This window comes from Ixodes scapularis, unplaced genomic scaffold (assembly GCF_016920785.2).
Source record: "Ixodes scapularis isolate PalLabHiFi unplaced genomic scaffold, ASM1692078v2 PGA_scaffold9__187_contigs__length_104089568, whole genome shotgun sequence".
Classification (NCBI taxonomy): Eukaryota; Metazoa; Arthropoda; class Arachnida; order Ixodida; family Ixodidae; genus Ixodes; species Ixodes scapularis.
Window position 1 is genome coordinate 47001831 of NW_024609884.1, and position 13482 is coordinate 47015312.

Genomic DNA, 13482 nt, shown 5'->3' on the forward strand with positions numbered 1-13482 from the left:
CACTGTCAGCCGCGGGCACGGTGGCCGCGGAAGAATGCAGCCTTTCGGATGCCGGTCGAACGAACACTATCTGATTCCTCGCGCCGCGCGTTCAGCCCCGCCGTGTCCTCATCTAAAGAGTGTATCTTACACCGTGCTCCAGACCGAGGTTGACAAACACGGCCGCGAGAAGGTGCGGACACGGCCAACACGCAGCGGGCCCATTAGAAGAGGTGGGAGCTGGCAACACTTCACTATGCGTCGTAATGCGGACGCTGTCGTTGCTGGCGCTGCCAACCACCTGCCAAGGTGGTGCGACGCGCCCTCTTCAGGTGTCGCACGCTCCCCATATCAAAGCATGGAGAGCACAAAGTTGCATTCTGACCAACGATGACGGCAGTCGAATGTTATTGCAGTGGAGGATTTTTAAAAATTCAGGGTCCGGGAGTCTGCGGGTAAACTTTTCTATTCACTCGAGAGCTCAGTCGCTCAATAACTAAATAAACTACAATTATTGCCATATCCACAAGAATTGTACCGTATTTCTTTTCCTTGTGTCTTTCCAAATGTCAGTAGTATCAATATCGTGTTCGAGCTCAAACGGAAACTGAAGCGGTTTTGTATTTAAGGAAAACTACTTTAATCGTCTTCGTTTGTCCTCCAGGATCCCGAATATCGAGATTATTCTTCCATTTGGTGCACGGAGACCACAGAAAATCATTTTAAACTAAACGGCTGAAGCCCCTCCTACCCGAAGCATGACGTCATATCCAGAGTTTTCGGAATCTCCGCTTTCGCGCATATTAAGCGTCTATTAAAGCTATGCACGCGCACTCTCGCTATTGTCAAAAAGGTTAGAAAAAGACGCCACAACTGGTGTCAGTGCGGGGAAATATGCCTGGCAAGCTTGCTATTTCATGCGCTGCCCGCACGAGCGACACGCGCTTGGCGGCCCGAAGATGCTTTTATGGCGTAACGACTGGTCGGAGGTTTTTCGTGTTTTCTCGTGTTTAGTTACATCTTCAAAAAAAAAAAAGAACGTGATATTCAGATTCACTGGATAACAATACTTTAGAATTCACCCCTAACTCGTTTTCTTTTTTTTAACAACCTCTCCAGCTCCCCTTTACCGACAACCGTCAAACTACGAAATATATTGACTTGACTGGGATTGTGGTCACTCCCATGTTAAAAATTAGCAGTAGTTCGGTAATTCTGAAAAAAAGAAATCGTCATACGTATAGAATGCGGTTTTCGGTCGTAAAATCTCGGTGCAGTCATTTTTGTATCCAGACGGATACCGCGACATGTTGACGAGAACGCCATTGATTGATGTTGCGGTCACATCATTGCTTGTACCAGCCAGTGGGAGGGAGGCGGGCACACAAGAGGGAACCGGCTGCGTCGGTGACACTATCGCAATGATCACTAAAGTTCGAAATGTACCATGTCAACGAAAGCCGCTAAATTTAAAGGTTGGGTCTTCGTCCACCAAATTCGGCGGGACATGTGAGCATTTTTCGTAAATCTTGAGCGTGCCTATACCTAGTTTCAGCTTAAGTCCAGACGCAGCCAACGCTACGACCCAGTAGGGCCAATCATGCAGCGTCAAAAGCGCAATCACTAGGCCTTTCTTGTATATGATTGGTTAGGCGATGATATAACATGTACAGCAACATGACGAACACCACGATGGTGAGCTTTAGCCGCCGTCTGATTGGCCCCAACAGCTCGTAGCGTCGGGTGCGTCTGGACTTAAGGTTGAAACCAAGTGTAGTCCTCCCACGTATACACCACAAGAAATTTGGAGCGTATACTTTCCTGCAAAGCACATGAGAGAGCCACATGCTTCTGAAGTCTACGGAGAATGCTAGGCAAATGAAGATGCTAAAAATTTTTTTTTAATGCGCTGGGACGCTGCTCATAACATTTCACCATGCCCAGCGTCACAGTGTTCACGAACGTTCCTCATATCGAAACTTCGGTCGTCTGAGGCACGGAATAACAAATAATAGTTATTATTATTACCGCGTATATTGTACATATCAATAGATATAGTATACATATGCATTTGTTTAGTGCTAAAGATATTTTGAGCTTCACTATTCACCCAGCACCCTCCGTATGCTGCAGCCATTGGTTGTCTCGAGTGCCTTGCAGGAAAGTAGGCGCTCGATATAATTTTTGTGAACATAACGTGTCCTACGTAAAAACAAACAAAAAAAATGAGCTGGGATTGGGATGTGCACTGTCGAGATCCGTTTAACCTTCCCTGTTATTTATTTCGCGCAGGGGAGCCCAACCCGTCCATTACGTGGTTCAGAAATGGCGAGGTGATCGCCAACACGAGCCGCGCCTCTGCCCGTGGAAACATCCGCAGCGACGCAGTCATCCCGAGGCTGTACCGCTCCGACCTCCTGTCGACGTTCTCCTGCCAGGTGTCCAACAACATCTCGGCTCCCGTCGTGTCCGCGGTCAAGCTGGAAATGATCCGTAAGTCGCTTGGCTCAACCATAGAGTTATCATAATGTACGCTAGAGGTTCAAGTGGCGCTAGTGCGCTGACGCAAATTGAAGCAGACAGCAACCAGTCCAAAATTGACTTCCGGTAATGCATTTCTACGGGAAAAAGTGAGTGCCTTTTCTCTCTGCGCTCGATCATAAGAGCAAATATCCCGAATAATTCGTACGTACTAGGTAGCTTGTAACATTTCACAGTCAGGCCGATGAAATAATTGGTCAGTTACGGCGTTTATCTTTCAAATTCATCGCATTAAAAACGGTGCCTTAACGGCTCTATACGTGTATTTATGTGCACTGTCGGACATTGTTAGCGCGAACACGACGTCGGCGCTTTTCAGCATGAGAAATATACGTGCCATACGAACGAAGGACTTCTGGAAATTAAGGGAGACGGCAAGACCTACGCAGTAACACGGAATCAGTAACTAACCGTGCATGGACGATCAAAATAAATTGAAGGCCACGTAATATATTCTGATTTTAAATAAGTAAGTACCGCTTTATTCTTTCTGCTCGTGAAGATGTGCGAAGATGTTTGTTCTGCGTTGAAAACATCAAACGCACGCTCGAAATCTTTGAGAACAAGTGCCCGATAAAAGCTGCCCGGCAGTGAAAGCATTACGAAGAGACACCTTTCATCGCCCACGTACTTTAATCTTTATTCTTGAATGTGTTTATCCGCTCATGCACGACGGGGTCATTTTCATATAGTGCGAGGACTGGCATACTAGCAATATATAAGCGTCACCGGAATGCTGGTGAATCTTGAACACACTCTATATTCCTTTCAATTGTAAATTTGCTTTGAGTCGTCGCTTGTTTTTACACACCTGCTGCGGAACACATGCTTGGGACTGAAATGTAGCGAAGTTAAACATCGTTCACTGATGACGAAAAATGCGCTAACTAAAGCAGTTACACTTTTACAATGTTAATCAAGGTACATACTATTCGGTACGACCCAACTAACCAAAGCGTTCCGTGTTATTTTCCGTCGAGGAGACACAATGCACGCGCGTTTTCCCATAGGAATGCACAGGCGCACCGCAAAAGTAGACTGGTTGCTGCCTGCTTCAATTTGCGTCACGGAAGTCGCATAAACACTAGCGCCAGTTGAACCTCTAGCGTACATTATAATAACTCTATGGGCTCAAAATCACCGCGGGCCGCATTCACGGCTACATTTCGAAGTAAAACAGTCCTAGTGAGCTCTTCCATCCTTCCCTCTTTTTTTTTTTTTTTTTTTCCCCTTCGTGAACCTGGGTTGGAATTTAATTTTTCGGTGAACAAGTTGTTGTTGTTGGATTTCGGCTTTATCATACGCCCTGCCTTTCAGGGTGGAAAAAAGTCGTGATTTTCTTTTTTAATAATATAAATCAGATTTGTTTGATTTATATCACGCCAATTTAATTTAAATCATTGTAGTTACTACATACTTTGTAATTACTAGCCGTAGCTTTTATACATGGCAGATTTATTTATGAATTCGTTCGATCACTGAAAACAATACGGAATCATTACTGTAAATTCAATGTACTGTTTAATTAACAAATTGTTAGTGAGTAAGCCCCGACATAGTAGAGCAAAAACAGCTTGATTTTTTTTCTTAGTAAAAAAGCTCAGCTGTATTCGATTTAAATAAGGTTTATTTCACTTAAATCATAGTTACTTTATTTAGATCAATGTAGCTATAAAATAGTGCTTCTTAATCTTTAGATGTATTGTTAAACATGACATGTATTGATCAATTCGCCCGATCACTGAAAACAATACGGAAGCATTACTGTAAATTCAATGTACTGTTTAATTAACAAATTGTTAGTGAGTAAGCCCCGACATAGTAGAGCAAAAGCAGCTTGATTTTTTTTCTTAGTAAAAAAGCTCAGCTGTATTCGATTTAAATAAGGTTTATTTCACTTAAATCATAGTTACTTTATTTAGATCAATGTAGCTATAAAATAGTGCTTCTTAATCTTTAGATGTATTGTTAAACATGACATGTATTGATCAATTCGCCCGATCACTGAAAACAATACGGAAGCATTACTGTAAATTCAATGTACTGTTTAATTAACAAATTGTTAGTGAGTAAGCCCCGACATAGTAGAACAAAAGCAGCTTCATATTTTTAGTTAGTAAAAAAGCTCCGCTGTATTCGATTTAAATAAGGTTTATTTCACTTAAATCAGATTTATTTTATTTAGATCAATGTAGCTATAAAATAGTGCTTCTTAATCTCTAGATGCATTGTTAAACATGACATTGATTGATCAATTTGTCCGATCACTGAAAACAATGCGGAAGAAATAATTACTGTGCATTTAGAGTACAGTTTTACATCTTTTTATTGACTAAATACTTCTACAGTAGAACAAAAAGAGTTTAATCTTCCTTTTTTTTTTTAGTTAGTGAAACAGCTTTATTAGGGGTTTTTTTGCGTTCTGATCTTCTTGCTTTAGGTCATTACTTTTCTACAGTTACCTTTTTTCACATCCTTATTTACTTGCGGTAGGAGGTTACGTAACTGACGAATGAAGTGGATGGTAGAAAGAAAGCTCAACGTTCCAAGTTTCTCAGGGGACTGCCGCTTTGTGATCGTGTTCAACCTGTTCTGAATCTTCCTGACGTAATAATTCATTGATTTATATATAAAAAAATGCACATACAGAGCACCAAATGACAGACGAAGTAAATAAAAAAATATTTTCTTTTTATTGCTTTTGCGGAAAAGGTTTGATTTAAATCATCATAGTAAAACCGGTCTGATTTTAATCACGGTTTGAATCATGATTTAAAACGCAATTTAAATCATCGCTTTTTTTTCCGCCCCGCTGCTTTTTAACATACATAGCGATGACTGCTTATCTTACTTCTTTGTAGAAAATTGTACACATTGGGGACATTTTTAGACTGCAGAGTCCCTCGATCAGGTTTTCAGACTACTTACAACTAATCTATATCCTCAGGTTATCCGCAGATTGGGTGACGCCATCATGGCATACACATTTTATTCCCCCTTGTCTCAATAACGATTAAAGCGACCACTCATTCACGACTTATTGTTGTTGTTTTGTATCTTTTAAGGCGTTACGTTCCCATAAATATTTCGTTGAATACCGTAGCATCTTTTTTGGTATTGGCCAATTCGCTTAACCAATCAAGAGCACTTCATGCATGAAATGTACCAAACGTATCAGTGGTTTGACCAATCGCAGCGCTTCGCACAAAGGAAAGGAAAAAAGCTAATGAGTAAACACTAAAGGTGGTACCTTTTTTTTTCTTTTCTGGAAGCCTTTTTTTAATACAACATTTCAGTTACGTTTTGAAAGTGAACAAGTTGCCTTGTATGTGACTTTTTTTAAAGTGTTTTCAAATAGTTTGTACACTTCAAAATCTGCTTTTATATAGTCACTCGGAGGTTAACATGTGTAAGGCAATTGCTTATTATCTTCACAGTGCTTATTACGTGATTCGTTCTGCGTCGTACTTGTCGACCAATACAGCAATCTCGTTGACTGCGCTACGATACTAAGATTAACTGGAACCCAATGCGGGTTCCAGTTAATTAATTAACTGGAACCCGCATTGGCCTCCACTAGGCGACGTAGAAAATTTAGAGCTACTGCTTTGTTATCTAGAAAGCGTTGAACCGCACGCTTGCAACCAAGGCCCTTTTCCTGCAGAGGAAAACAAGCGCTAGAGCTGGAGGGGTCTCCCAGACAAAAAAGCTGCTAAAAGCAGCTTGACGCGATCTAGAAGTCTGCTAAGAAAAAAAACAAAAAAAACCCGGCAGATTTGAAATGCAAAATAAAAATAGAAACTAGAAACATCTTGTTACAAATTATGCACCAATAAAATTAGCGTACACAACCTTGGAAAAACTAATAAATATTCAGGGTGTTTTCTTTGCATTCGAAAATATTTATTACAAAAAAAAAAAAACATAAAAGGTACACTAATGCGGTTTGTGCAGGTAAGTTATAGTCCCGGGGGACGTTATGTAGGCGGCTAATCTTCACGATAACTCGGGTAATTAACCAATTTTAAATAACTTTTTTAATTAATGAAAATAGACATATGGTTCCAATTAGAAATTTACTGAGCGTCATCAAAAATCACCAAGTCAGTCAATTTTAGAACGACTTGAAACAGAAAGGAAACCTGGGGCTGCACCAAAGTGACCACTCGCGCAGCAGGCGCAAAACTAGCGGTGAGGAAACGGTGATGATAATCATCCGCGGCAAGGTGCTATGGTGCGGGGGGGGGGGGGGGGGGGGGAGGAGGAGGAGGAGGGGGAGGGGGGGTGACTATATAAGTTTAATCTCTTTAATCTTTTCTGGAAGCTGCAGAGCTTGGTGAAGAGATCTCGAAATATTATAATCTAAACACTGAGACAACGAGAAATAAAGAAACAGACAATACAACAGCTTGAGATTTTGTGTCGTTTTGTCGGTTATTTTATTTATTCTTGTCTAAAGATTTAGATTATAATATTACCTGCATATAAAACATCAATACAAAAAAACATCTATCAGAAACATTGAACAGCCTAGATGAAATGTGGGCGTAAATCGGCTCTTGGAATCAGATATACGCCTCTCATTAAAAATAAATTTATTTAAAACTGTCGGGATGTTGTAATGGAGAGATCGTAAAAAAATTATTTGTTGCAGGGTCGAGAGACCAGCTATTTCTCCGGGCGACGAGTATATTGATGATGCTCTCGTAATTCGGTGTTTCAGAAGTCGAATATAGGAAATTTATACATTCTGTAGGCGAAAACCGAATGGAATAAAGTAGATGATATTCATCGCAAGGAGCTAAAGTATACATGCGAGCTGGTTAGGAAACATCATAATCTAAACCATAGCCTCCTCTATACTGACAAAGCCAGGCAGATCGTCACGTGACGTGGCCGCCGAAAGTGAAAAGGTAGAGCGGCAGACAAGAGTCATGTACCCGGCGTCCCGCTGAGGCGAGACGCCGAAACAGACTTGCCCCGAGCGATGGAATATCCGCTCGTGCTCCTCGCGTTCCTCGGCCTACCGCTTCTTTTCTCGTCGGGTTTGAAAACCATGTTTCGGGTCCTCGCCGCTGCAAAAGCTGTGCGCTGAGTACCAGACTCCTCGGGAAATGGTCTGTGCTACCAGATCCTCGCGCTCTAGGTCTGCGACCGGGCACTCTATGGCTCCGTGATCGAACTGCCAGGCTTTGTGAGTATAGAGGAGGCTACGTCTAAACCCTGAGACGAGGAGAAATAAAATAACGAACAAAACGACACAAACTCTTCGTGTCGTCTTGTCCGTTATTTCATTTTTCCTTGTCTCAGGGTTCAGAATTAGACGATATTCATACATGTTTTCGATGCGAATTACTTTGTACCTAGACAATCAAAGTTCTGAATGATAATCATACAGGACATGTGCAACATAAAACATTTTTTTTTAATTAGGTTTGTTTTCGTTGTCGTTGACCAAACCAGATGGCAATGAGTAATGAGGGAATTAAACATAGCATAATAAATTCCAAGTCTGATGTTATTGGTAAGAAGTGGTGGCACATGTTAACCTCTTGCAACGTTGTTCCCAATTCTCGGGACACGCCACGAACTACGTTTTTTAAAGCTCTCATTGGCTATAGTTTATTCTCTCGTCTCAGAAATCTGGTGCGTCGACTTTCCCAGAAAACTGGTAGTGGAGAAAATCGCTGCAATTTATCGAGGGAGTTCGGCGAGTGAAAATATGCTTAAACCTTGAATATACCGTGTACACTGTAGCACCAACCACGGAATTTCGTACGTGATTACGCTAGGCTCGGTGTCACAGCGCAGACTTTATTTTAGGGCCTATAATCATGTGTGTTTCAGCCTTATCGCTCTCCGATCTCCCGCCGTAGACCGCAGCGATTGGTTCTCCCAAGAGCTTTGCGGGAACGTAGACGCCATTATGCAGCAACAGCAGAAAACGTTATTTTGAAAATACAACTACTGTTGCTTCCTAAAAGTAAGTTATATCGGTTCCTTATTAAAATAATCGCCGAGGGTTTAAAAACAACTACTATTTGGCGAGTGACGCCTCTTTTTCTTTTATCAGATTATACATATATCTATTTTTTTTTTGTTTTGCATATTCAGATTTTGGCTTAGAACATTCACCCTCGGTTACCCCTTGGGTTCAACACATTCTTCCGAATCTTTATTTTTCGACTGACTTATTGCGGCAACATACTATAGTTTCGTTCACCAACGGCAGCGCTTAACATCATGGGCCCCTTTTACGCAAAAATTCACGTGAAAACTTCAGTAATTTTCGTTCTCTTTTTGCAACCGTTAAGAATTGCGGCACTGCTAAGGGGGGGGGGGGGGGAGTATATAAGTTTAATCTCTTTAAACTTCTCCGGAAATCTGGAAAGCGTGGAGAAGAGGCCTCGATAGATCATAATCTAAACACTGAAACAAGAAGAAATAAAATAACGGACAAGACGACAGCTTGAGGTTTTCTGTCGTTTTGTCAGTTATTTTATTTCTCCTTGTCTCAGGAATTAAATTATGATATTTCCTAACCAGCTCGCCTGCATACTTTCGCTCCTTGCAAATATCGAAAACAATTTTTTTTAAGCCTATCTTTTTTTATATATACACGGGGTGTCCAGTTTTGCAGTACTCGTTGCAATCATAATCTAATCATCCCTGTCTGGCCCTCTGAAACACAACCTATAGCTGTTAAAAAAGGAGATATGAGTGTTTTGTTTCCGATCAATAAGTTTCGACCCCCTTAAGGAATCGATCTACCCCTGGAGATTTGTTTTGAGCCACCAGAGGTGATAGAAGTCCGACGTTAGATTTATGTGATACCGTTTTTTTTTTTTTTTTTTTTCTCGCTTTGTCTTGTTTTTGATTGCACATCGAGCCCCCGTTAATGTAAAATCCTTGATCATTTCTTAAGTTACGAGAACGCTTGTATAGTCGCTGGCACCTGAAGAAACGAAGGGCCTGGCGAGTTTTGGGCATCTTCTTAACCCTCCGCAGCCAATGAGATTTCTGCTTTACCCGTTAAGAACACCCAATGACACACGAGTGAGCAAAACGCGTGAACAAAAAAGCCACATCGATCTTAAGCTGTCGGTGACGGTGTACCTTTCTCGCTGATTAAACAGCCACTTGAATATTCATTTTCTCGTTATGGTTGAATTTTGTAACAGCAACTGAGGACGTCGAACTGATTCACGCAAGGATTAACACGATGGGACGACGGGGCGGACATGATTCACGATGAACCGAAGACCATTAACCATGCGGAAAATTGCACTGTCAAGATGTCGAGTACAAATCTGTTGCTTTTTTAATTGCCTGGGGATTTATCTTTGTGCCCGTGGTCACAGAGGCGTACGAGCGTCATGTGGTCATCGTGCAACGAGGATCGCTTTTATTTGGCGCGACCGTTTTGTCTCTAAGGCATCAGGAGGGAAGGGAAAGGGACACCGAAACTTCAGACTTATCAAACAACTTAGCACGTAATTCTTTGAACTCGTGTTCCCCGGAAAACTATGTATTTCATTCAAAGGTTAAGGGGCATTTGGGTAAAGGATAAGCGCTTTCGATGCTTAATAGTACCCACATTTTAGCGTTGGTGAAATATTGATTGTACCGACGCGTGTCTTAGAGTTGCAGCTACACTCTAAGAAATAGGGGGTGTATAGGGGTAGACCCCTTGTCCCATATGCAAATCCCGAAAACAACAATTCGACGTTCAGTCCACAGACGCGTCGAACCGAAGATACCATGCTTTCCAGAGCGGCTTGATAGTCGACCAATTCAACTTATTAAAATAGCTAATGTGCGTATTAAAGGCTACAGTAAGACAGTCGAGGTTTTTTTTTTGCCCTGCTGAAGACCCTCCGTGTTTTCTTTTTTTCTAGACTTTGATACGTACATACGTTAACTATTTAATACGTTATATCCAACAGCTATCAAGCCGCTCGTAAAAGTTGGTATTGCTAGCTCGACGTCGGTGGACTGAACGTCCAAATGTAGTTTTGGGCATTTACACATGGGACAAGCAGTGTACATATACACCTCCTATTTCTAAAAGTGTATAAGCTCTAAAAAAAGCCCGTGCGTGTACTTTCCCGCACTACACTGGGAGAACCAATCACCGCAACTTACGGAGGCAGATCAGTGAATGACGATGCCGAAACATATGTTTAGACCAAAAAACTCAGTCTGAGTTGTGACATTAAGCAATGCAAAACGTCACGCTTGCATTGCTTAATGTCACAACTCAGACCGCATTTTTTGGTCTAAGATTATGTTTGGGCATTGTCATTCACTGAGCTGCCTCTGTAAGTTGCGGTGATTGGCTCTCCCAGTGTAGTGCGGGAAAGTAGACGCACGGGCTTTTGTTTAGAGTGACATACTAGGAAGAAGGTTACTCGAATACGTACGCGCTCCTTCAATGCTATTTAACTCCGACGTTTCATAACAATTCCTTTAAAAAAAAAAAAAAAAAAGACTTTTTGGTAAACACTAGAACAGAAGCCCTTGTTTCGCTCGGATAGTTTGTCTTTTCGAGGTTACCTAAATTTCTAGCAACATTTCATTTGCTATTGCGAGGCTTCCTAGCAGGTTTCTTTCCGAACGGTTTCTACCTACTTCAGATAAGCTAACATCATAAAATTTAATGCCAGCATTAGAGTATTCGATGTAATATTCATTTCAATAGTTCATTTAGTGAAGGTACCCCACAGCGCCCATAGGGCATTATAGTGGGGGAGGAGCAAACAAGTGAATGACGTCACAACTCATCAAAGAAAGCATGCACCGCCTACCTCGAACACAGAACGTGGAAAACGGTGTACGCTATAACATATGGCCATGCACTAAATAAAAGAACCACCAAATCGAATATATATGGAGATGGAGGCTCAGCAAGAATTTGAAAAAAGAAAGTATTTTCTTTTGTGAGACTATATTTTCTGTTTACTCTTCCAGCGCATGGAAAGAGCGAGTTTTTTTGAAAATGTCAGCTTTAAATAAAAAAGCGGCGTGACGTTGTTTTTTTTTTGTGATTTCGTTTGCGAGAAATTAGGTGCGGTTGTAGTGAGAATAGTTTTATCGATACCGCATTGTTCATTGAAGATTGTGTGTAGACGTTTTAGGCGGAAGCATTGTCGAAAGATTGCAGAAGCTTTCGCTTGAGTTCAGAAGTCAGGGCAGTCACACCCTGATACCACCTCTAGAAACTTAAACAAAATCTGGTAGATTTCTTTTAAATTGTTTCTATGTTGTTTATTAAGTACTGCTGGTAATGATTATAAAGTTAGGAAGCATACTCAAGAATGGGTCTAATATTGGTGAGGTACGAAATATTTTAAACCTCCCGAAGGCAATCTCTGAAGTTGCATTTGATGAAGCCTAACATTCGGTTTCCCTTAGCTGTCATATAAGCTATACGCTGGTTCCAGGCGAGATTGTGGGGGAAGTTGACACCTAAATATTTTACGTGCAATGGGGAACTAATATCTATGTTATTAATATTTTACACACCCATGAAAGGGTTTCGATTTTTGGTGAATCGCACAAAAATATATTTTGAAACATTCAGATCCATCCTCCACTTAGAACGCAAGTTCTCTACGCTATCGATGTCCAGATGGAGAGCCACACAGTCGCCTAGGTCCTTCAACGCACCATACCTGACGCAATCATTAGCGTACTGGCGTATTTAAGAAGAAATATTTGCAACAATGTCGTTGATAAATGTTTTTATAATAAATGTGATCCGAAAACAGAGACTTGTGGCCCGCCAGTAGAGGGATGAAATGACATAATTTGCCGTTAGTGAACAAATTAACCATCCGAGAACGTTATAATCTATCTTCAGTGCCTTTATTTCATCCTTTATGCTTTACTATTTGTTTTTTGATTATTGCCTCAAAGCTTTTCATTTCTGGATTGGTTTCTTTCAGCTGGTGAAACATTTTTGCATGCACACTGACTTCACCGTTCGTTGCATAGCAGCAAAAGCGCGCTTGTCGATAGGAGCCATTATTTCTTGTATCATGAGGCAAATCCGTAAATAGAAGTAACGACGGTCCCCATCGCAGCCCAAAGCTTCACATGTTGAGCAAGGTTCCGGACAAATCCAATGCTACCAGAGGCTCTCCGCAGAGCGTCGTCATTTAAATTGAAACGCTTCCTTCGAGTTCGCTCCCGAGTCGTTCGCTATACGCTGCAAATGGTATCGAGAATACGTTTCTTCTTCTTTCTATTCTGGGTAAGCTTCATTATCAAAGGATTAAGATTTGTAAATCGCCGCGTACGGTGGCACGCGGTTGCGCATGACTTCTGTGGGTTCAGGCAAACTCCTTTTTCTTGGTGCTGTTCCGCAAACGACGGCCGTTCTGCTGATACGAGGCTCTAATACGAAAAATAAGGGCCTCAGCGGTTTCCGTCGCGCTACAAAGAGAGTAACGGCACGAAGCGCGTTCAGTACATGAGTTTCATTTTCAAATAAGAAAATTATGCAACGTTGTTCATAGAATGTTTTATTTTCCAAGAATTCTGCATACCTTAATCTTTCTTTCGGTGGAATCCCCTTTCATGTTTAGGCATTTGTTTGTATAGTGGCACACGTTTTTGGATACCCTCGTCGTGGAAGTCTGCCGCCCGAGTCTTCAGTCGGCATCTTTAACATCCATTATGAAAACAATTTGTGCTGCGAAAGTGTTTTGCAATCATTTCATGCAGTAGGAATTTCTAAACTTCAGGGATATGTGTTGGCAAGATCAGACGTTGTAAAGCGTCGGTTTTCTATATTTTTTCTTTCACTTTCTCCACCAAATCGTGTGTGACCAGAGACGGCCCACTGCATTATGAACGCTCTTGTCGCCATTCATTAAATATTCTTACCCTTTTACACAATATTTTATCGCACACTGGGTTTAGTCTACAAATTTCACGGTTTCTCGGTAAATCTTTTAT

The 13482-nt window shown here is 41.4% G+C and overlaps 1 protein-coding gene across 1 annotated transcript in view; it reads left to right on the forward strand.

Moving 5' to 3' along the window:
- Positions 1-13482, forward strand: part of LOC8053396 (hemicentin-2) — a 300603-nt gene that overhangs the window by 150802 nt on the left and 136319 nt on the right. The window contains exon 4 of the mRNA XM_040504191.2: positions 2272-2472. Within this exon, the coding sequence (XP_040360125.1) occupies positions 2272-2472 (201 nt within the window). The remainder of the gene's footprint in view (positions 1-2271; positions 2473-13482) is intronic.